Source organism: Crocuta crocuta, unplaced genomic scaffold (genome assembly GCF_008692635.1).
Source record: "Crocuta crocuta isolate KB4526 unplaced genomic scaffold, BGI_CrCroc_1.0 scaffold15, whole genome shotgun sequence".
NCBI lineage: Eukaryota > Metazoa > Chordata > Mammalia > Carnivora > Hyaenidae > Crocuta > Crocuta crocuta.
In genome coordinates, this window is record NW_027530508.1 from 1,585,244 (window position 1) to 1,609,481 (window position 24,238).

General features: G+C 38.3%; 1 protein-coding gene across 1 annotated transcript in view; it reads right to left on the minus strand.

Moving 5' to 3' along the window:
- ATRN (attractin) overlaps nucleotides 1-24,238 on the minus strand; it is a 154,383-nt gene that overhangs the window by 118,231 nt on the left and 11,914 nt on the right. Inside the window, exon 2 of the mRNA XM_077767044.1 lies at nucleotides 2,023-2,106. Within this exon, the coding sequence (XP_077623170.1) occupies nucleotides 2,023-2,106 (84 nt within the window). The remainder of the gene's footprint in view (nucleotides 1-2,022; nucleotides 2,107-24,238) is intronic.

Consider the following 24,238-nt stretch of genomic DNA (forward strand, 5'->3'; position numbering starts at 1 on the left):
CTTGAAAGGACAACTAAAAAACTATGGTTACTCAGACTTGGATATCTGGTAGATACTTCCTTAAAAATGAACAAAGCAGGGGCGCCTGGGTGACTTAGTCGGTTAAGCGTCCGACTTTCGCTTAGGTCATGATCTCGCGGTTCATGGGTTCAACCCCGCATCGGGCTCTGTGCTGACTGCCAGCTCAGAGCCTGGGGCCTATTTCAGAGTCTGTATCTCCCTCTCTCTCTTACCCTCCCCTGCTCACGCTGTCTCTCTCTCTCTCTCTCTCCTAGAAATAAATAAAAATATTAAAAAAAAAAAAGTTTAGAAAAAAATGAACAAAGCAGGGCTGTCACTTCAAAGAAAACAAGTGGCAGTATTTGTTGCCAAAGATAAAATACAGGCTTTCAAGCAATAATTAGTTTTGGAAAATTTGTCTCTGCCACACATATAAAACTTCCCAATGCTTAAAATTTTCTAATGAGGTTAAATGGTGACATTAACCAATGTGATTTTTTTTCATATTGTATCATGAAATATGTCAAAATTTGGAAGATCTGAGCAGTTCAGTGAACATTATTTTCTAAATAACTCATATATCTTGTTACAAAATCATGCAAGGCTTAAAGATCCATTCAAAAGTATAAGAAAACCCCAAAGATTTTAATTTAAATTCCAAAAGTTCACTTATAATGGTTTAGATTCCACACTGCAATTTACGTATAAGAAATTAGCACTTGTCAGGGCACTTAGGTGGCTCAAATGGTTAAGCAGCCAACTTCAGCTCAGGTCATGATCTCGCAATCTGTGAGTTCGAGACCCGCGTCAGGCTCTGGGCTTCCAGCCAGAGCCTGGAGCCTGCTTCTGATTCTGTGTCTCCCTCTCTCTGCCCCTCCCTGCTTGCTATCTCTCTCTCTCCCAAAAATAATAAACATTAAAAAAAAAGAAAGAAATTAGCACTTGTCAAGCTTTGATGCAGTATCAAAGACCATCCAAAATTATTTGAAAATGTTATTAAGATAGCCTTCCTTTTCCTACTATACATTCAAGTGAAGTCTAATTTTCTTCACATACTTGAACCACAATAACACATTCTAACAAAGTGAACGCAAGAGAAAATATGATAATCCAGCTATCTTCAATTGAGTCAGACATAGAAGAGATTTTTTTTTAATGTTTTTAATTTATTTCTGAGAGACAGAGAGAGAGAGAGAGCGAGCGTGAGCAGGGGAGGGTCAAAGAGAGAGGGAGACAGAATCCGAAGACAGGCTCCAGGCTCTGAGCTGTCAGCACAGAGCCTGGCGCAGGGCTCAAACCCAAGAAACATGAGATCATGACCTGAGCCAAAGTCAAATTCTCAACCGACTGAGCCACCCAGGCGCCCCGAAGAGATTTTTAAAAAATGTAACACGGTACCATTCTTCTCACTGATCTTTTTTTAAATATAGGGTTTCCTTTTTCATAAAAATATGCCATTTTGTGCTAACACGTAGTAGGTTTGTTATTGCTTTTAAATGAGTTAATAAGGAATTTCCTTAGTTTTAATTTATAATGTAATGAACACAGATAAAACCCATACAGACAAAAGTTATTTGGAATTTTCAAAATTTAAGAGTGTAAAGGGGTCCCGAGACCAAAAAGTTTGAGAAACACTGCTTTAAAGATTTGCCATGGAGAGAAGAAGTTATTTTTATTTTCCTGCCCACAATAAAAATAGATACTTAGAAAAAATGATATAATATTGTAATCTTCTAATATTGTAAGCAAACCATTCAAAATATTCAACAGTTCTAAGTATTATAATTAAAAATATACAAACTTCTGGGGTGTACAATTCATTCACAGCTTTAAATCAACACAAAATTGTTTTCAAATTCACAATAAAGATTAATAAAATCAAATTAATTTGTCAGATGGAAAGTTTTCAAATAAAAATATTTTAGGTACTTTTTGCTAGAGGTTGTTAATTTTACTTATAAATCAAAGTAATGCCACACTGAGCTCTTAAAAAAATTTTTTTAACCAGTCATTACTACTTACTGTCCTTCAATGAGCCATGTGCACTTCGTTTTATATTTGTAATTTCCAGGTCCATCTGTTACAAACCCAGAAGATCCAGTTAGTCTGTAACGCAAAAAACAAACAAAACAATCTAAGTCCATCAAAGTTTCACATATTAATTTCTTTAATTCTCAAATAATGCAAGTTAAACATAGTGGGTACGTTCATGCACAGTATAACCAGAAGAAAATGACTGGATTGTTATAGGCAGATTATACTAACCTAGATGAAAAAAATCCTTGCCATAAACTTAAGAAAGGGGGGTACAAATACATTAAAACCAACAGGAATAAACAAAAGCATATCTAAAGCTTCCTGAGACAGGAAAATCATACCTTGAAAATGGCTACCATGAAAATGGCTACAGGAACTTACTTATAAATATGAGCTGGTTTTTAAAAAGATCACACAGTTATAGTTACAACTGAAGTATACTTAATACAATAACACTGTGCAAAGCATAATTGTGTTGGGCAAGCACATCAAGCCACGATACACAAGGGACCCATCACGGCCATTTGGCTGCTGCTTCTGAAGGCAATCTGCCACATCCCATGAGCAGTGGCCATCAGAGCCTGTCTTCCCACACTCGTGCCAAGTTTGAAGTTTATTGATATTTTTAGGTCTTGACAATATGATAGGCATATCCTGATATCTCATTAATGTTTTGGCTGATACTAACCTTGATGCCTCAATATCTTTTCATATGCTTTGGTCATCTGTATTTCCTCCTCTGTAAATTAAAATTCCATATTCTTTGCCCACTTTGCTACCACGTTGTCTTCTTCAAATTAATGTTTAGGAGCTCTTTTTATATTAAAGAGCTCCCATCTGCATGTAAAATGTACTATAAATACATTTTCTCAGTTTACTTTTTTCTTTATATTTTGTGTCTGGTATCTTTTCCTACATAGAACTTTTTAAAATTTAAGAAGGATGCTATTTCCTTCCACATTGCTGTTTCCAGATCATCTTTTGTCTGTTTTCCACCACCAATGTGAGCTCTTTGAGACAGATGTTCTCCTCTGGATCTGCCTCCCTTACTTTCTGACTTATCTACCGACATTCCAGTTACACCTTCTCGCCCACTGATATTAGCATCTAGTTCATTCAACTACATCAGCATCCAAGATGTTCTCATCAGAACCCAGGCTTTCCATTTCTTAACTTCATCATTAACAGTCTTTTTTTTTTCCCCACCCCATATGAGTCACCCACTCCCCTGGGCCCTGCCACTACCTGTAACAGCATGAGCACCAATATCTACATTTTAAGCATCCTATACTCTGGCCACCATCTCTTTTCTCTCAAGTTCATTTAGCCTAGTTCTCCCTTCCTGGTGTGTCATCAGCCCCATGAGGACCTCCAATCCACTGAACTATCACTTCATACTCATCACCCATCACACATGCATTTGACTTTCCCACTTACTTAAGATTCCTTGGTCCATCATAATTATCATCACCTGCAAATCCTTCTTGGCTTTTTGTCCTCCTCTCCCTCTGCTGTACTTACCTGGATATTGATATCTCCATGGCTTACTCCCAACATCCATCCTAACCCCAAAAAGATTAGACTAAACTAATCATGGTTTCCTGTGCTCCCTGACAATAACGGATTAGAAATGTGTATCAGTTAAGATTAGGTCCTAACATAACTGACAGAAAAACAGAAGTAGTAATAGCTTAACCAACATAATAAAGTCCATAGGTAAGAAACACAGAAAATATAAGGGATTTCCATAATTATCAGGGACCTAATGTTCTTCTATCTAGTTGCTTTGTAATCCTCAACACGTGGCTTCTACCTCATAATCCAAGATGGCTGCTCAAACTCTAGCTTTTATTTCCACATTCTACCCAGCAGGAAGGAGGAAAGAAAAGAGAGCACACATCCCCTCCTTCTAAGCCAAACAAGGCAATTCAACTTATACGTCATCAGCCAAAACTTAATGACATATCTAAAATGTAGAGGGAGGCTGAGAAATGTAGCCACTATTCCAAATGACCATGTACTCACTGAAAAATCAGGATTCCCTTTATTAGAGAAGTGGAAAAAAAGGAGATGAAGGGTCATTACTAGTTTCCATCACAGTGTGTAATCAAATACTTAAATGTCAGGGGAAGTCTTGATGGAGGCCTTCCAGGAAGTATTTTCTCCTTAAGAAAGAGAGCAGTAGGGGCACCTGGGTGGCTTAGTCGGTTAAGCGTCCGACTTTCGCTTAGGTCATGATCTCGCGGTTCGTGGGTTCGAGCCCCGCGTCGGGCTCTGTGCTGACTGCCAGCTCAGAGCCTGGAGCCTGCTTCAGTCTGTGACTCCCTCTCTCTCTGACCCTCCCCTGCTCACGCTGTCTCTCTCTCTCTCTCCTAGAAATAAATAAAACATTAAAAAAAAAATTTTTTTTTTTAAATTTAAAAATTAAAAAAAAAAAAGAAAGAGAGAGCAGTAGACAGGGAGATTCGCCACATAACCTCCCTTTTGGGGAAGGACTTACAGCTTGGTTAACAGGCAACATCCAGCTGTCAGTTCCTTCTGGAGGTGCCTTGCCCCAGGTCACACCCTGCCCAGGGCAGTCCATACCACAGAGTGTAGGAAGCATTTCAATCCAACAGGAAACAACTCTGACCCGTTCTTGCTCCTGAGCCCCGCCTTTGTCAGGCCTACACTGAAGTTAAACTTCTTCCTTTGCACAGTTCTGCTCTCTGCACCCTCCTCTCACACTATTATAACCAATTTGTGCCCCAAACTCCATCTCAGCAATGCAGCCATTATGCTATGAGGTTGAACAGGAAGCCAGTACCAAGGATGACCAACCAAAGGAACGCAAAGGTCCATGAACACCAACCAACGACAGAGACCACTCCCACAGGTTACTGGTTTATTGTCTATGTGTGTGGACATACTTTAGGCCCTTCTAGTTCAAAATGTTTTCTGGCTTTCTACTATGCTTGTTCTGCTAAGGGTTTCTATGGATTTCATATAGACATGCTCAGGTATTTGCAAATCAGCATCACTTTTAGAAAAGAAATACGTCATTTTTTATTCTAAATATCTACTTAGTATTTTTAAATCTAGCATTTACATAATTTTACAGATAATGCATAGTTATGATCACAAACAGGCTTTCTGTCAACTAAAGACAATTCTCCTTTTGTAACTTCTCTCCCCAAGTACACCCCCTCCCCACCCCCCACAGTAAGATAAACATTTAACCACCTAGTAAGCATTCTTCACTATTTTTCTTCATATGCATGAGCCCATGATATATGCACAGTTGTCTTAATTTTGGGCTACACAAATTAATTATTATACATACTTTTTTGCATCTTCCTTTTCTCACTCAACAAAACTTTGTGAGAATCTCTCCAAGTAAACAGCTATTAGTCTAACTCACTTTTTCCTGAAGCATAATATTTGAACCTGTAGAGGCTTTTTCCCCCCTGCCTTTCTCCTACTAACATTCATTTTGTTTTCAGTCAGTTGGCATTATGCACATTGCTGCAATAAATATCCCTATACATATGGCCTTACTTGTGCTTTAATTTCTAAGAATAGAGTCTTAGGAGGAGGATTACTGGGCCAAAGGAATATGAATTTTAATTGTTAAACAAGCTGCCAAATTATTTTCAAAAAGGCTGTAACAACTCACATTTGGATCAGCAATACATGTGAATATGCTATTTTCCACGTCCCCTCTGTACTAGGTACTCTTATTTCTTTTAAATTTTTAACTTGAAGGGCAGCTGGGTGGCTCAGTCAGTTAAGTGTCCAACTCTTGATCTTGGCTCAAGTCATGATTTCAGTTTGTGAGTTCGAGCTCTGCTTTGGGCTCTATGCTGACAGCTCGGAGCCTGGAGCCTGCTTCAGATTCTGTGGCTCCCTCTGTCTCTGCCCCTCCCCTGCTTTCACTCTGTCTTGCTCTCTCTCAAAAATAAACAAACATTAAAAATAAATAAACAAAATGAAGTCACATTTGTAATAAATAGATAAATTCTTTTAACTTAAAATTCCCTATGTTCTAGTGAATGGCTAACAAGGGGTTACTGAAAATTTAGAGAGATTTGATAGGGTATATCAAACTATACTCGATATACCAGGTATATCAACTATACTTTCAGGTCAAGTTTTATATTCTCGTTGGCGATCCAGCTATAGACACCAGTATTGCTTATGCTCACTTCACTAGCAGTCACACAAAGGCATCGGATTAAAACATAAAGACTTTTCAACAATACAAAACCAGAAATATAAAGAACTAATTCGAGGTGCCTGGGTGATTCAGTCAATTAAGCATCAAACTTTGGCTCAGGTCATGATCTCATGGTTGGTTGAGTTCGAACCCCACATCAGGCTCTGTGCTGACGACGCAGAGTGGAGCCTGCTTCGGATTCTGTGTCCCCCTCTCTGTCTGCCCTTCCCTCACTCACAATCTGTCTCTTTCTCAAAAAATAAACATTAAAAAAAAATTTTAAAAAGAATTAACTTGATGCTTCTACCAAGTTTCCAATTCAAGAACACGTTGAGGGTGATTTCTGCAGTAATCTCACCTGTTAAGATTTTCTTTGTGGTCAGGTATGTTGGACATCTGATAAACTCTGACCAAAGTTCCTTGGACATTAAAAAAGAAAAAAAAAAACAAAAACCAAAGACAGTCTATTATAGGAAATGTAAACTACTATATACGTGTAATTCAGTTTATTGAATGTACTGTTCAACTTCTTTATATTCTTAACTGTTACCTACAAGATCTTATCGAAATCCCATACCATGACACATTTGCCACATTATTTTTGCTTTATGTATTTAGCCATTGAGCCATATAAACTCCATAACTATTAGATCTTCAAAAATTGTCTCTTTTATCATGATAATAACCTATTATTATAGTTTGATGTTCACATTCCACCTTGTCTATTATTATAATTACTGATTTTTTTTGTCGTTTTCCTAGGCCATAGCTCTTTATCTAACTCTTTATTTTTCATACTTCCTTACCAAATTTTCAGAAGTTTCTTTCTCCTAAACAGGACATGGTTAGGTTTTGTTTCTTAACCTGACAGTTTTACTGTCATAATCTATTCATATACAGTATGACATATGACTGCTATAGTGATTTGATTTCTTCCAACCAAAAATCTGAATCAATCTTAGTGAGGAGTAATTCATATACAATAAATGGAACCTTAAAGGTACCATACACACGTGTGGAACCCTCCCAAACAGCACATAAAACACGTCTTGTTAACCCTAAAAGTTCCTTCACACCACTTTGCAGGTAATCTCTAACACTGATCTTATTTCTATCACTATAGACCAGTTTTATACAACCTAATTTAATAAAGTCATACAGAGACACTCTTGTGCCTCGTTTCTTTTGGTCAGCAAAATGTTTTCTCAGTGTCGTGTCTCCGTAGTTTGTCCTTCCTATTGCTGAGTAGTATTCTACTGCATGAATATATCACAACCTGTTTATTCATTCTCCTGTTGACGGATGTTTGGATTATGTAGTTAGAGGCTCTTATGAATAAAGATGCTAAGAATACTGTGTACAAGCCTTTGTGTGGGCATGTGTGGACATTCCTCTTGGATAAATACACAAAAGTAAAATCGCTGGATCAAATTATAGATATATACCTAAATTTAAAGAAACTGCCAGAATGTTTCCAAGTGGGTGTACCATCTTACACTGCCATCCCATCAAAGTACGAATCTTCTCTGCTCCCAGGTCTCGCAACACTGGCCTGGCCTCAAGCACAGGAAAGATTCTGCCCACCCCCTCAGCAATATATTGACCTACTATACTCCATGAGTGCAGCATCCCGCTGTCCAGGATCTGCTGCTATATTGTCCATGCCCCTGGCTATACTAGCCCCATTACACACCAGTTCTGTCTGTCTGCAAGGATCACAACAGATCCTAGATCCTGTAAGTTTCCTGTAGGTCCCCACAGCAAGCTGGCTCACGAAAAGCAGGGCGCTTGCAGTTGGGAGAGCCAAGGAAACAAATCTCATGTAGGCTGCCATGTTCCTCATACCCCCGCTTGGCTTCTCTTCATAGCTAAAGTCCATTTAAGTTTGAAATCTCTGTTGCTTTCAAGTAAAACCATCCCAACTACTAATTTCACCAATTCTGAGATGAACACTTTTTTCCTAATGGACCGGAAATCAGGATGCACTGTAAAATCAATGGCATGTCACAGCTTAAAGGAAGCGTTTTCTTTTCTTAGTAGTACATGACATAAGGGTGCATTTCATACAGAATCCAAAGCGGGCTCCAGGCTGAGCCCGATGTGGGGCTCGAGCTCATGAACCCTGAGATCATGACCTGAGGCAAAGTCAGAGATATAACCGATTGAGCTACCCAGGCGCCCCTTACCTCACATTTATAAACACACAACTAAATAGATTCTCAGCACTGCAGAACAATCCTTCCATTTTCCTGGTCAATTCATTTCATACCTCACTTTCTTTCAACTTCCCAAACCTTCCTCCTCCTCTTCAATTTCAGCGGATGATCAATGAATGAATTGCTTTACTAACTCGTTTCATGTCTGCTTTCCCCCAGTGGAATGTAAACTTCATGACGTAAAGATTTTTGTCTGTTCTATTCCCTAATTCCAGTGCCTAGAAATGTGCCTGGCATCCTAATGGCATTAAGTGAACAGTGACAGAAGAAATAAATTAGGAGAAGAAAAATATTTTCTTCCAATTACTAAGTGCATGTACTTTGCCTTCCTTTCCTCCAGTTATAATGGATAAACCAGCTAAATCCATCTAAGGTTAAACCTTCTACCTGGGTCCAGAATCCTCAAATTCTACTCAATCAGAGCACCAGCAGAACAACCTAATTCCAACGCCTACCCCACACTTCTCTCTACTGGATCAGCAGGAAATGAGTTGTTGGATTCCCTTCCTAAAAAACAAACTCCCTTGGGGCACCTGGGTGGCTCAGTCAGGAGAGTGAGCATCTGCCTTTGGCTCGGGTCAAGATCTCACGATCTTACGGTTTGTGAGTTCAAGCCTCACACTGGGCTCTCTGCTGTCAGTGCAGAGCCCACTTTGGATCCTCTGTCCCAACCCCCTGTCCCGCCCCACTCATGCATGTGTGCTCTCCTACTCTCTCAAAAATAAACTTAAAAAAAAAAAAAACCCCTCCTTTTATTTCACCTTCCTCTCACGCTGCTGCCACTTCTTTGCTCACTTTTACAGCAAAATTCTTGAGGATTATCTACTCTCACTGACAACATTCTCACCTACTAATTTCTTAACACATTCTAGTTGGTTTAACCCTAACCTCCCCAGCCACTTCCCCACCCCCACCGCCTACCGCCAAATCCTTTCAAGGTATATAAGCATTTGAAATAGCTGATGCCTCCCTCTTTCTTAAAACACTGTCTTCACTTGGTTTCCAAAACCCTGCACTCTTAATTCACTGACAACTTCTCAATCCCCTCTGCGATATCCACCTGCTGTCTCAATCTCTAGCTGTAGGAATGCCCCAAGGCTCCAACCTCAATCTGCTTCTCTCATGGAAGTCATACTGATCTCATACTGCCCCGAAACTTTAAATACCACTTCTATATTTTTTTGACAATGAAATTTTCATTTCTGTGATATGGTTAACACCATTCTCCTGATTATCCCAGGCAAAAACTATGAATAATGCAAGCATATCTGCTGTTAAAAAATAGACTATTTCATTTTTCCCTTCCAATATTTATGACTTTATTATTTTTCTAGCCTTATTACAATTAGTTAAGATCCCCATTATGATAGGGAAAAAATTGGTGATGGTAAGTATCCGTGTCTTGTTCTCAATCTCAGGGGAAAGCTTTCAGTATTTCACCAGTGTGATATTTACACTAAGTTCTTTGCAAAACCCTTCCTTAATACCAGATTAAGGAAGTACCTTTGCATTTCTACTTTACTAAGGATTTTTAACATTAGTTGAGTACTGAGTTCTATTTTTTCAAAGAAAAAATAGGGTGGCTATTACAACCACTGGGTGGTTCAGTCAGTTAAACGGCCGACTTCGGCTCAGGTCATAATCTCGCAGTTCCGGAGTTCGAGCCCGCGTTGGGCTCTGTGCTAACAGCTCCGAGCCTGGAGCCTGCTTTGGAGTCTGTGTCTCCCTCTCCCTCTACCCCTCCCCTGCTCATGCTGCATCTGTCTCTCAAAAATAAATAAACGTTAAAAAAAAAAAACAAAAAACCCTGCATCTAATGATCATTTGCCTCTTCTCCCCTATTCTATTAATGCTGTGAATGATATTGATTTTCAAATATTAAATTGACCTTGAATTTGTCAAATAAACCCAACTTGGTCATGATCCTTTTGATATTTTGCTGCATACAGTTTGCAAATACTTTGTTTAAAATTTTTTATATGTTGGTAAGCTAGACTGACCTGCTTTTCCTTTGTCAGGTTATAACAGAATTATGCTGGCTCTATAAAAACAAGAATTTTACCCATTTTCTTATGCAGTAGAAGAGTCTGTCTAAGACTGATGCTAGTTGTGTAAAAAGTTTGGAAATATTCACTGATAAAGCCATCTGAGCCTGAAGTTTTCTTTTACGCAAGTTAGTTTTATTAGAATTTGCCATTTCATCTAAATTCTTCAAATTTATCAGAATAAATTTACTACGGAATCCTCCTATGATTTTTCCAATGTATCTAGGATCTATAGTGATGTCCTATCATTACTGATATCAGTAATTTCTCTTTTCCTCTTTATCAATCTCTCCAGAAGCTTATCAATTTTGTCTTTTTTTTTTTCAGATTTTTTTTTTTTAAGTAATTTCTACAATAAACTTGGGCTCAAACTCACAACCCTGAGATCAAGAGTCACATGCTCCACTGACTGAGCCAACCAGGCACGCCTCAATTTTGTCTTTTCTACTCTAATGACTGTGAATGTATTTTGCAGTTATATATTCTTGGTTGAAAACAAATCACTGATTTTCAATCTTTCTTTTTTAATGTATGCATTAAAAGCCCCAACTTTCATTCTCAGCATTGCATTTAGTTGTATCCCATCTTCTGACATATAATACTTTCATTACTATTCAGTTCAAAATTTCATATTCCCAGAGTGACTTCCTTTTTAATTCATGAATATTTTGAAGAGCACAGTAACTATACGGTTAGTATTCTCTATATGGCAATTAAAAGTGTTTTAATTTTTTTAATGTTTTTATTTATTTTTGAGAAAGAGAGAGAGAGAGACAGAGCGTGAGCAGGGAAAGGTCAGACAGAGAGGGAGACACAGAATCCGAAGCAGGCTCCAGGCTCTGAGCTGTCAGCACAGAGCCCAACTTGGGGCTCAAACGCATGAACCGCAAGATCATGACCTGAGCCAAAGTCGGACACTCAACCGACTGAGCCACCTAGGTGACCCAGGAGAAGTATTTTAAAATCTTTGTTCTGTTAATCAGAGAGAAGAGTATTAAAATATTTTTTAACAACAATGGATGTTAAAGAAAGCAGGAGGAAAACCTAACAAGGAGTAGGATATATGCATGGCTTTAAAGTGTTTCCCCACATACTGCTTATTGGTTGCAAGAAGGAAATAAAACAGTGATTAGAGAATGGAAAAAAAAAACCAACAGACAATACCTCAAACAGGAGAACAAAATTATTATAAAAATAAGGGAGAGACAGGCATCATCTGCCTCCAAGTGTGATATCCTGAGAAGGGATAGCTCCTGGGGCGCCTGGGTGGCTTAGTCGGTTGAGCGTCCAACTTTCACTCAGGTCATGATCTCGCGGTTCGTGGGTTCGAGCCCCGCGTCGGGCTCTGTGCTGACTGCCAGCTCAGGGCCTGGAGCCTGCTTTGGGCTGTGTCTCCCTCTCTCTCTGACCCTCTCCTGCTCACGCTGTCTCTCTCTCTCTCCTAGAAATAAATAAAAATATTAAAAAAAAAAAAAAAAAAAAAGAAGGGCTAGCTCCTCACCTATGCAGTATTCTGACCAAGGATGCATAACTTGAATCTAACCATGAGGAAACATGAAACAAAGGCAAGATAGGGAATAGATTAAAAGAGGAAAGATGTATTCATGAAAGAATGTCAATATTATTAAAAATAAATAAATAAATAAGGAAGAGAGGCAGTAGAAATGTTCTAGATCAGGAGTCAGCAAACTATAGTCCTTAGGCCATATCCTGCCTGGTTGTTCATGTAAATAAATGTTATTGGAACACAGCCATGCCCTTTTGCTTATTGTGAATGTTCATGTCACAAGAGCAGAAGTGAGTATACAGAGACAAAGCAGAAAATATTTACTATTTGGTCCTTTGCGGAAAAGATTTGCTGACCCAAGTTCTAGATTCAAGTAGGCTAAAGAGACATAAAAATTTGATGCAATACCCAACCCTAGACCCTAGACTGGATCTGGTACTGGAGGTGAGGGAAGCAAATAATATAAAGGACATTATTAGGTCCATTGATAAAATACAGTACAAACAATAGATTAAAGGTATTATATCAGTATTAAATTTACTGAAGGTGAAAAATGGTACTTTACCACTTAAGTCGCTTAAAACTATCACTATTCTTAGAAAATACACACCACTTAAAATTTTTTCTCAAGTTTATTTTTGAGCATGCACGCACAGGAGAGGGGCATAGGGGGTGAGGGGAGAGAATCCCAAGCAGGTTCCACACTGTCAGCACAGAGCTGGACATGGGGCTAGAACTTACAAACTGTAAGATTATGACCTGAGCTGAAACCAAGAGTCGGATGCTCAACTGACTGAGCCACCCAGGTGCCCCTGAGGTACTTTAATTTAAAGGGCCAGGGGCCATGAGAAAGATATATCTTATTCTCAAATGATTCACAGAAAACCCACTGTGTGTATGCCTGAGAAAGAGAGAAGGAGCACAGCACAAGCAAGCTCACAAATGACAGCGTATTTTTATCCCTTTGCCTCTCTGTGCTTCTGTCCAGGTATGTTTCCCAACATACAGTTCACTGATTCTCTCTTCATCTGTATCTACATTCCTAAAATCAGTTACTGTATCTTCAGTTTCTGTTTACTTTTTTTTTTTTTTTTTTGAGAGAGTGAGAGAGGGAGGGAGTGAGGGAGAGGAAGAGAGAAAGCACTCATGCACAGGGCAAGAACACTGACTGGGGGAGACAGGACAGAGAATTCTAAGCTGGCTCTACACCTGAAGCAGGGCTTACAACCATGAGCTCATGACCTGAGCAGAAATCGAGGGTCAGATGCTTAACCAACTGAGCCAGCCAGCCAGGCACCCTGTTCATTCTTTTTTTATTATTTTCTAATTCTTTGTTGAAATTGGTGATGTCAGTTAGATTCTTAAAGCTATCTATCAATTATTTAAAAGTCTGTTTCTAATCATTCTAACTGCTGACTTCTGCGTGTCTCCAACAGTGTTGTTCTTCTGTTCTAAGATCCAATTCAGAATCCAACACTGCAGTTAGCTGTCCTGTCTTCTTGCCCCCTTTTACTTTTTTTTTTTTTTAATAATTTAAATTTGGGGTGCCTGGGTGGCTCAGTCGGTTAAGTGTCCGACTTCAGCTCAGGTCATGATTTCACAGTTCGTGGGTTCCAGCCCCGCGTCGGGCTCTTTGCTGACAGCTCAGAGCCTGGAGCCGGTTTCAGATTCTGTGTCTCCCTCTCTCTCTACCCCTTCCCTGCTCAGCTCATGCTGTCTCTCTCTCAGAAATAAATAAAACATTAAAAATTAAAAAAAAAAAAAGAAATAATAGAGTGATTCCTTGTATATTTTGACCAAGTTCCCCAAATGGTAACATTTTTCAAAACAACAGTAAAATATCATAACTAGAATACTGATGTTGATAAATCAGTCTTATTCAGATTTTTATTTTACACTCATTTGTGTGTGTGTGTGTGTGTGTGTGTGTGTGCTTGTCCGGAATACTTTTTCCATTCTTTTACCTTCTACCTACATATGCTATTGAATTTGAAGTGACTTTCCTATAAGCAGCATATAGTTGAGTCACATTTTTTCATCCAATCTGCATTTACATTTTAGGTAATTATTACATTTATAGTAATTACGGAAATGTTAATACTTAAGTTGGCCACTCTATTATTCGTGTACAGTTTTCTTAGTGGTTACTCCTGGTACCAGAATAAACATATGTGACTTATAACAATCTACTGGTATAATGTTCTACCACTTTTAGTGGAGTATGGCAACCTCACTTCCATTTAGGTCCCTTCTCCTCACCATTTTAAATATCATCATATTTAGTATCAGATGACTTTATAGTTTTTATTCAGTCACCAAATATAATTGCTAAAACTCAGGAGGAAAAGGAGAGTCTATTACTGTATGAACCTGTATTTCTGCTCTCTCCATTGTTCCTTCTTTTTTCTTGATGCTCCAAGATTTACTCTTTTATCATTTCTTTTCTGTTTCAAGAATTTCATTTAGCCAATCTTCAATGCTAGATCTGCTAGCAACAAATTCTTTTTTATTTTCCATCATCTGAAAATGTTTTTATTTGCCTTTAATTCCTGAGGGACAGTTCTGCTGAATACAGAATTCACAAATGACAGTTATTTTATTTTAACACCTAAGAAATAATGTGCTGCTTCCACTGGTTACCATGGTTCAGATGAGACATCTACTGCTATCTGAACAGGCGCTCCTCATCATTTCTCTCTGGCTGCTTTCAAGAAACCTTTCTTTGCCCTTAGGTTTCTAGGCGTTCTATACTGTTTCACTGATCTCTTTGTCTATTTTTTCACTAATATGACACTGTCTTGATCAGTGCAGCTCTACAGTAAGTCGTGAAGTCAGGTAGTGTTGATCCTCCAAGTCTGTTCTTCTCTTTCAATATTGTGCTGACTACTCTGGGTCTTTTGTTTCTCCTTGTAAACGTTAGAATCAGCTTGCCAATATCCACAAAATAATTCACTGGGATTTTGCTTGAGATTACACTGAATTTATAGATCAAGTTGGGATGAAGGAAAAAACTGATATCTTGACAACAGTGAGTCTTCCCATCCATGAGCAAGGAATATATCTCCATGTACTTAGATTTTGTTCAGCAGAGTGTGTAGTTTTCCTCATATAGATCTTATACATATTTTGCTAGACCTATGCCTAAGTATTTTACTTTTGGTGGTGTTAATGTAAATGGTATTGTTTTTAATTTCAAATTAAAATTCTTCATTGCTGGTACATAGGAAAGCAATGGACTTCTGTATATTAACCTTGTATCTATCTCACACCTTTAGATTTCAAGTTTGATTATGATGCTTCTTGGTGTGGATTTGAGTTTCTCTTATATGGGGCTTACAGTTTCTTACACCTAGAGGTTTCTTTTGCCAAATTTGGTAAGTTTTCAGCTGTAATTTCTTTCAAATACTCTCAGCCCCACGCTCATTTCCTTCTGGGACTCCAATTATACAAGTGTTAGATCTTGCCCCACAAATCATCTTTTTTCAAATACGTTTTCTCTTTGTTGTTTAGACTGGAAGAACTCTATTGTTCAGTTCTCAGGTTCACTAATTCTATCCTCTGTCACTGTCATTCTACTAACTGAACCCACACAATAAGTTGGGGGGTGCTATTACTGTGGTTTTCAATTCTAAAATTTCCATTTAGTTCTAATTTCACTTGTAATTTGATTCTAATTAATTTTATTTAGTTCTTTGCTGAGATTTTGTACTTTTTTTGCAAAATAAGTTTCAATTGATTTTGAAGCATTTTTATGACAGCTGCTTTAAAATTCTTGTGAGAAAATGCCAATATCTGATTCATCTTGGGTGGGTGTCTGTTGTCTTTTCTGATTCAAGTTGCAATTTACTTTGTTATTGGCATGTCAAGCAAATTTCTATTGTATCTTGAATATTTTGTCTATTATGTTAGAATTCACTAACATAGGGCCTTACTAAATATTTTATTTTAGCAAGTAGTCACCCTGTTTAATTTTAGCATATGGACCTTACCCACTTTTCTGGGCCATTATTCCAATGGCAGATTAATATTCAGAGTTTGGCCCACTCTGTGTATCTGGTGCCACTGAGCTCCCAAGGGTCCCTGCTGGTGCTGCCTGAAGGGATGAAAGGAGTTTCCCCAAGCCAGGCTGCCAGATGCCTCTTGGTGGGGGAGGTTTGTGATGGCCCTAGGTTCCCCCAGCCCCGCCCCAGCTTCCCAGTATCTCTGAGTGGGAAAGGCAAGTCTTGAACCCACAGAGACAAAAAGGCTTCCCAGAACATGCTGCTTCCTATAGGTGGGTCCCTCTTGCCAGTTCCACCCACCTGCCCCTGTATCTCTGGCTAGGGGAGAAGCAGCTCAGGCCCAAATAACCAAAGAGACTTCCCTGGACCAGGCCACTTGCAGCTGTGTTCTTTTTGTCACCGTGTTCACCCTGGTATCTTTGGGTGGGGGAAGAGACCCTCAAGTCCTCAAGGACAAAGGTGCTTCTCCAGACGGGAAAGATTGCTGTTCTGGGTCTCACTTGCTAGTTCTGCCCACCTGCCTTGATATCTTTCCGTGAAAAAGGGAAGGCTTAAGACAGGTGGGAAAAAGAGTGCTTTGTCTCCACATTTATATTCAGTGGGACTCCTAATTGATCCCCCTTGGTTATGATATTAAGCCTGCCTAATGTCTTCAAAGGGACTTCCATTAAATTTTTTTAACGTTTATTTATTTTTGAGAGAGACAGAGTGTGGGGGGGAGAGGCAGAGAGAGGGGGAGACACAGAATCTGAAGCAGGCTCCAGGCTCTGAGCTGTCAGCACAGAGCCTGATGCAGGGCTCGAACTCACAAACTACAAGATCATGACCTGAACTGAAGTCAGATGCTTAGCCACTGAGCCACACAGGGGCCCCTATGGGGACTTCCATTAGATTCATGGAAGGAATGAGTCTACCTGGACTGCATTCTATTGCAGGTTGGAAGGTCAGGAAGCATAGGGTCTGGGAGGCCTTCTCTTGGGTAGGGGGATCCACTATTCCCTATGGCTAGACTGTTCTTCTAGTCCTGTGGTCCCAAAGCAGCTCACCTCTTCTTACAACCTTTCAGCATTCTCCTTTGGTTGTCCTCTGTGCCAATTCCAGGATGTATAGCTAGACTTAGCAGAGAAAAACGGGTCTATACTATCTCACCTGTACTAGAAATCTATGAGTCTGCTTCAATTGTGTTTTCTCTCTTGGTTTTTTTTTAGTCAATTCTTTTATTTTTATATGTCTGGTTATTTCTTAACTTAATGCCAGACTAAGCCTTATTAATATGTTATAGACATAAAATATATACAGGTGTATATATAAATACATATTACATGTTATCGTAAATACACAAAAGCTATAAGGATAACTTGAATCAATGATTGGTGGTATCTTTCCCTAGAGAAAACTTACATTTCCTTCTAGCAAGCAATAAAGCTAAGAGCAGCTCTCCTTAATCCAATCAAGAACTGTGGTGATTTGAAAGCTGGGCTTCAGCCTTTGTGAGAGCTAATCCTTAAGGTATAGCCTATCCTTCAGAGTTCCAAACTAAAAGCCTGGGGTGTTTTCCAGTGCCTTTCCTTCTTTGCAGGCCCTGAACTCCAATTTTGTCCCCTAACTTGGCATAACTACCAAGAACTCTACTTAGAATCTCAGCCTCTCTGCCACCACTTTGTTCAAACTCTTAGATGCACATTTCAAATCAGCCAATCGCTCCAATGGAAAAAATATACCAAAAGGTGGTCTCACTATTCTGAGCTTTCCTTCTCTAAAATATGAATCCTTCAAGTCCTTGCTGTCTGCCTTGCTCACTTTCCAAAGTCTTAAACAGATTTTTAAAAATTATTTTCCTTTTTAAAATTTTTTTAGTTGTTCTCAGTTGGGAGTGTCGGCATTGGAAAAGCTATCCTACCATCAATATGAACAGAATCTTGTTTTGTGATATGAAAAGATGTTCTGAGCTCATTTTATAGATTTCCTGGCTTCCTTTTTCCAAGGTACCCTAGGTTCCTTTTATTGGGAATTAATATTTAGAGAACAGAGTCTAGAGCTAGAAGTGCTTAACTAGTCTGGAACTAGAAGTGTCCGGCTGGGTTTCTCAGATTTTTTAGTAGAGAGAGCTAGGAAGTACATTTTTAAAAAAGAAAATACAGGGGTGCCTGACTCTGTTGGTAGAACATGCGATCCAATCTCAGTGTCATGAGTTCAAGCCCCACGATGGGCATGAAGCCTACTTAAAAAAATTAAAAAAAGAAAAAGAAAAGAAAATATATCATGAGTTCATACTGACACTTCTGAATCAAATTTAAGATCCCTGGATTCTTACCCAATTTCTTTGATTGTACCTCTTTTCCACAGCAAAATCTATGGCTTCAATCCAATGTAACTATCTACTTGCTTACAATCTTACAACACATAACCTTCAGAATAATATTACCAATACCATTACTAAGTATCTGATTATTAAAATAAGCTTATGGCATCTTTGCAGTTCTTTGTCCTTAGGGGTATATCCCAGTAGAAACTTACAGTCAAATTACTATGTTTCAGAGTCACTTGAAATACTCTGTATGCTTCAAACCTGATATACATTTAGATAACTTATTTCATTTTGCCTTTGATTTTTTTTGGAATTTTTTCCTCTCATTTTAATTTATTTTTGTTTTATAATATGGTAAGCCATTTACATGATTCTAAAGCCTAATCCACAAAACAAAGTATATTCTAAGTCTAGGTTCCGTACCCGTTTCTTCCACCCAACCCCCTTCCCTCTGCTTAAAGTAACCATTTTTATTAGTTTCTGGTTTAGCATTTCTTTGGTAGGTCTGTGTATATATACAACAATATATATTTACATATTCATAGGCCCATTTCTTTGAAAACCCGCAGCATACAATAGCCCTGTTCTGCTCCTTGCTTTCATCATTTAACAATATATTCTCAAGATGACCACATAGCATATACAGACATAGTCCTTGTTCCTTTTTATAGCTACTCCCTTTACAGTATTCCATTCTGTGGATATGCTGTATTTTACCTAAACAATCCTCTAATGTGCAGAGCCCAGACTAAACTGCCATTCAATTTTGCTTTATAATTTAAATTCACTAAAAAAATCAAAGGGTCAGATAGCCAGATCAACTAACTTGCTGCTATCCTGGGCTTTGCTGTCATAGCTTTTATGTTGTTGTTAAGTTTCTTTATTTATTTATTCCAAGAGAGACAGAGACAGCATGAGTGTGGGAGGGGCAGAGAGAGAGGGAGAAAGAGGGAGAGGGAGAATACCAAGCAACCTCCACACTACCAGCACAAAGCTCGATGCAGGGCTCAAACCCATGAAGCCACGAGAACATGACGAGCTGAAACCAAGAGTCAGACTCTTAATGGACTGCGCCACCCAGGTGCCCCTGCTATCATAGCTTTAAGCAAAGAAGCTAGCCATATAAGCAAGAAGCAAAACATACTAACAAAGCTCCTGCTCAAACCCCTGATGCAGAGTTCTCACCTAGAATATACATCAAAATCACCAAAAGAGCTTTAGAAAACACAAATGGTGGGGCCCCAACATAAACCCCTTTCAGCCTAGATTTACCATTGCACTGGTGTCTTTAAAAGCTCCACATATGATTCTAATACATACTACAAATTAAGAGCAAATCTTCCATATACAATCTTGGAATTTCTAGGTGTCAAAGTAGCTGAGTTTTTGGCACTGAAATACTGAAAATATTTCCACATTCCAAAGTTTCGCCTTTAGTCAAAATTGTTTTATCTAATGCCTTAAAATCAAAATACAATGAAAAAAGTTCATCAAGAAAATTTATTCATACTAATGACCCTAAAATGTAACAGATTAAGCATTTGTCCCAATTTACAAAAAGGTAAATCTACAACTATAATAAATCACATAACATTACAAATGAATGCTATATGCTTAAATGTTTAGGATACCATACATACTCCTCCACAATGATAATTAAAACTATCATAAGATAATATGGCTCCATCGCATGTTTTAAAAATAATAAATCATCGACCTTGAAAGACTCAATACAACCATGGGACAATTCCTTTGCTCACATCCTGAGCTCTGTCCTAGGAGTTGTCCTGGATCCAGTTCTCCATGATCCCCTTTATAGGTAATCACATCTGCATTCAGGGCTTCACCTACCTACCATCTACATGCTGGTAACCACCCAAGCTACCTTTCCAGTACAAAGCTAGACCCATATTTGAGATGAATATTTCTTATGTCAAAAAATTAAATCATTAAATCCCCTTCTTTTACTTTTTTCAACATTTTTGTCATCATGCATCATCTTTCAAAACTCATCAACTGTTCCTTTACCTCAGCCCTATCATTCAGCCTACAAAACCACTGTCATTTTGGTCCTTTCTCTATTCCCACTGTCCATGACAATGCCTTGGTTCAAATTCTCCTCATCCAAGTCTGGTCTCTGCAACAGCTCAGCCTAGCTCCCTGATCTGACCAGTTCTCTACAGAGCAATCTGTCATCGTCCTCAAAGGCCAATCTGATCATGTCAAATCTGCCTGGAAACCTTTGTCTGCTTTGATGGACACAAGGCCCATCATGATCCAACCCTACCTTACCTCTCCTGCTCCATCTCTAGCCACTGCACCGCAGGCTGTGCAGCCCAAAGTGAAGTAATACTGAATGTCACTCTCTTCCCTCAACTCACCTGTCCTTAAGTCCCCATGCCTTAGCACATTCTATCTCTAGCTACCCACCCTCTTGCTTCCCCACCTAGTAAACTCCTAACCACCCTTTCAGATCTCAGTTCAATGTCCCTTGGAACTCTGGAAACTGTACCTGATGTTTTTGATCCTGGACTGAATGATGCCTTCTCTGTGTTCAGACATCACATGGTCTCTTTTTTTTTTTTAAATTTTTTTTTTAATGTTTTATTTATTTCTAGGAGAGAGAGAGAGACAGCGTGAGCAGGAGAGGGTCAGAGAGAGAGGGAGTCACAGACTGAAACAGGCTCCAGGCTCTGAGCTGGCTGTCAGCACAGAGCCCGACGCAGGGCTCGAACCCATGAACCGCGAGATCATGACCTAAGCGAAAGTCGGACGCTTAACCGACTAAGCCACCCAGGCGCCCCAGACATCACATGGTCTCTTAATGACACAAAGAAACATCTCTGCCTACTAGACAACCATGATTTTCTCAAGGATATATTTCATTCACTTTTTTTTCTCCAGTGCCTAAAACATCATAGATGTTCATGCAACATTTGCTGACTAATGAATAAAAATCTCAATTCCAACAAAGTTCATAACAACAAAACTTTTCAAGCTCTTACTACCAGCAGTTTACTACAAAGAGAGTCCAAGATAAACTCTTGTATGTATCCATGACGTTCTGGAGAGAAGAGCATTTTAAAAGCTAAGAAAACTACAGGTAGAGCCTTTGTTCAAAGACATCTAGACAGTGACCTGACTCTGTACTCCCAAATGAGGAGGTGTCTTGTGGATGCCTAGTTTGGTTCAAGAACCAGGAGTCCAATAGTTTATGTAAATCATTTCCTTAAACATCCATATGAAGATTACTTGTATTATGTTTTTCTAAATAGAAATGAAAACTCAGCATAACAGGGTAGTACAACAGCAAAAACTGGGAGTCCAGAATCAACAAAACTCAACCCTGAAAAAAACTTTCCAGGAGCCAAAAAATATGGCTCTGACACAAGCTATATTTGGCTCTGCTTTGTGTGGTCCTCTCATCTCTTACAGGTTTCTAGATATTCTCAGCTAGTAATTTGAAATATTACATTAATCTTATGGGAGGAATATCTCTTCTCATCCAACTACAGTCCACCTGAAATGATAAAATAGCCCCATTCTCCTAGGCTCAAAATGTTAGTGTGACATTTGTTAGCTTCTGCCTCTATTTTAACCCCTTCATCAAATGTATGACCAATTTATGATACAACTGCCATCAAAGGCTTCCTGAGATTCACCCTTTCATCTCCATTCCCCCTGCTATGCTCTACCCCAAGACCAAAATAATTCACAGCAGTCTTAATTGCCAAAGCTGGCGATCTTCACAGCTTCGGAGACCTGCCCACAAAGTCTACTAAGCAGCCCACAGCCAGAACAGCATTCCTAGAGCACCGATGTCACCATATTACTACCCTTGTCAACCGTTTATAATGACTCCACAGACAAGGCTTGTCAGTTTTACACTTACCAAAGGTGGGGGAAAAGGAGTAAGATTTACACTGAGTTCTGTCTCATTCTAGCAGTAAATTATATCATCCACAGATTTTTTTTTAAGTACTATCCATCTCAATAAGAGATGCTTTTCTAGTAAAAATCTACCTATTATGCTTAATTATTATTTCTAAAAATGTCCATTACATTTATACAATTTGCTCAGCTGTGTACAAAAAATAATCATAATGATTAGTTAATTCAGAAAACGCTCTCCACATAAGGTCTCACCGTAACATGAAACTGAAAAAAAAAAATTACACACAAATCCTCGTTTTAAAGAAATGTGGTAACATACTCAACTGTCTTCAATATAGAAACGCTTTGAATAATATTCTGTGGCAGAAATACATGTACACAAATTAGTGCATGTAAAACTACTGAAATCTGAATAAGGTTGATTAAACTGTATCAATGCCAATTTTCTGGTTGTGCTCTTACACTACTGTTATGCAAGTTGTTACCATTAAAAGAAACGGAAGAGGATAGGATATCTCTCTACTATTTCTTATAATCCTATGTGGATCTATAATTATCTCAAAATAAAACATTTAAAAAATTATGTCGAAGGATTTTGAAACTTATTACAAAGTAATCAAGACAGGCTGGTACTCATATAACAACAGGCATACAGGTCAATGGAATATAATTAAGAGTCTAGGGAAAAACCCATACATCAACTCAACTGACAAGGGTACCAAGAACATTTAGTGGAAAGAAAAAATTGTCTCTTGAAAAAATGGAACAACTGGATATCTGCTTGCAAAAGAACAAAGGAAACCTCTACCTCACAGCATGTGCAAAAATTAATTCAAAATGGATCAAAGACCAAAATGTAAGAGCTAAATCCATAAATCTCTTAAAAATAAAACACAGATGTAAATCTTCATGCTCTTAGATTACTTAATGGTTTCTCAGATAAGACACTTAAAGCACAAGCAAACCAAAGAAAAAATAAATTCGACTTTATTAAAATTAAAAACTTTGTATGTCGGAAGATACTATCAAGGTTGTTTTTCTGTGAAAAACAATGAAGAAATTATTTGCAAATCACATGCCTGATAATATCAGAAATATCTAGAATATATAAAGAACACTTGCAACTCAACAATAAAAAGACAAAGAGCCTAATTTTAAAATGTAGAAAGAATTAGAGCAGACATTTCTCCAAAGGAGATGTACAACTGGCCGAAAAGCACATGAAAATATACTCAAAATCAAACAGACACTAAGGAAATGCAAATCAAAGCCATAACAGATACCAGTTCCACTCATTAGGAAAGCATAAAACCATAAAAATTAAGTATTGGTGAGAATGTACAGGAATAGAATCCTCATAAATTGCTGGTAAGAATATAAACTGGTGCTGTCTCTGTGAAAAAAGTCTGACACTTCCTCAAAAAGTAAAACACTGAGTTACATGACCCAGCAATTCCCCTCCTAGGTATACACCCAAAAGACATAACAGAAATCCACACAAACTTGTTTATGAATGTTCAGATTAGTATTATTTACAATAGCCAAAAGGTGAAAATCACATAAATGGCCATCAACTGATGCAATGGACAAATAAGATGTGGTTTATACATACAATGGAATATTATTCAGCCATAAAAAGGAGTGAAGTCCCGATCCATGATGCAAAGATGATTTCAAACATTATGCTAAGTAAAAGTCAGTCAAAACAATCACATACTGTATGATAACATTTATATGAAATGTCTAGAATAGATAAATTCATAGAGAGAAAGCAGACTGTGGCTGTCAGTGGTTGGGAGAAAAGAGGAATGGAGGCAAGTCACTGGTAATAGGTACAGCGTTTCTGCCCGGCGTAATGAAAATATTCTGGAATTAGATTGTACTGATGGCTACAGGATTTTATGAATATACTAAAAGCCATTGAATTGTAAGCTTTAAAGTGGGGAGTATTATGGCATGTGACATCTAAATCAATGGGCAGAATTCATAGCCCAGAGAAAAAAAATTATAAAATTATATGGGGTTATTAGAATGA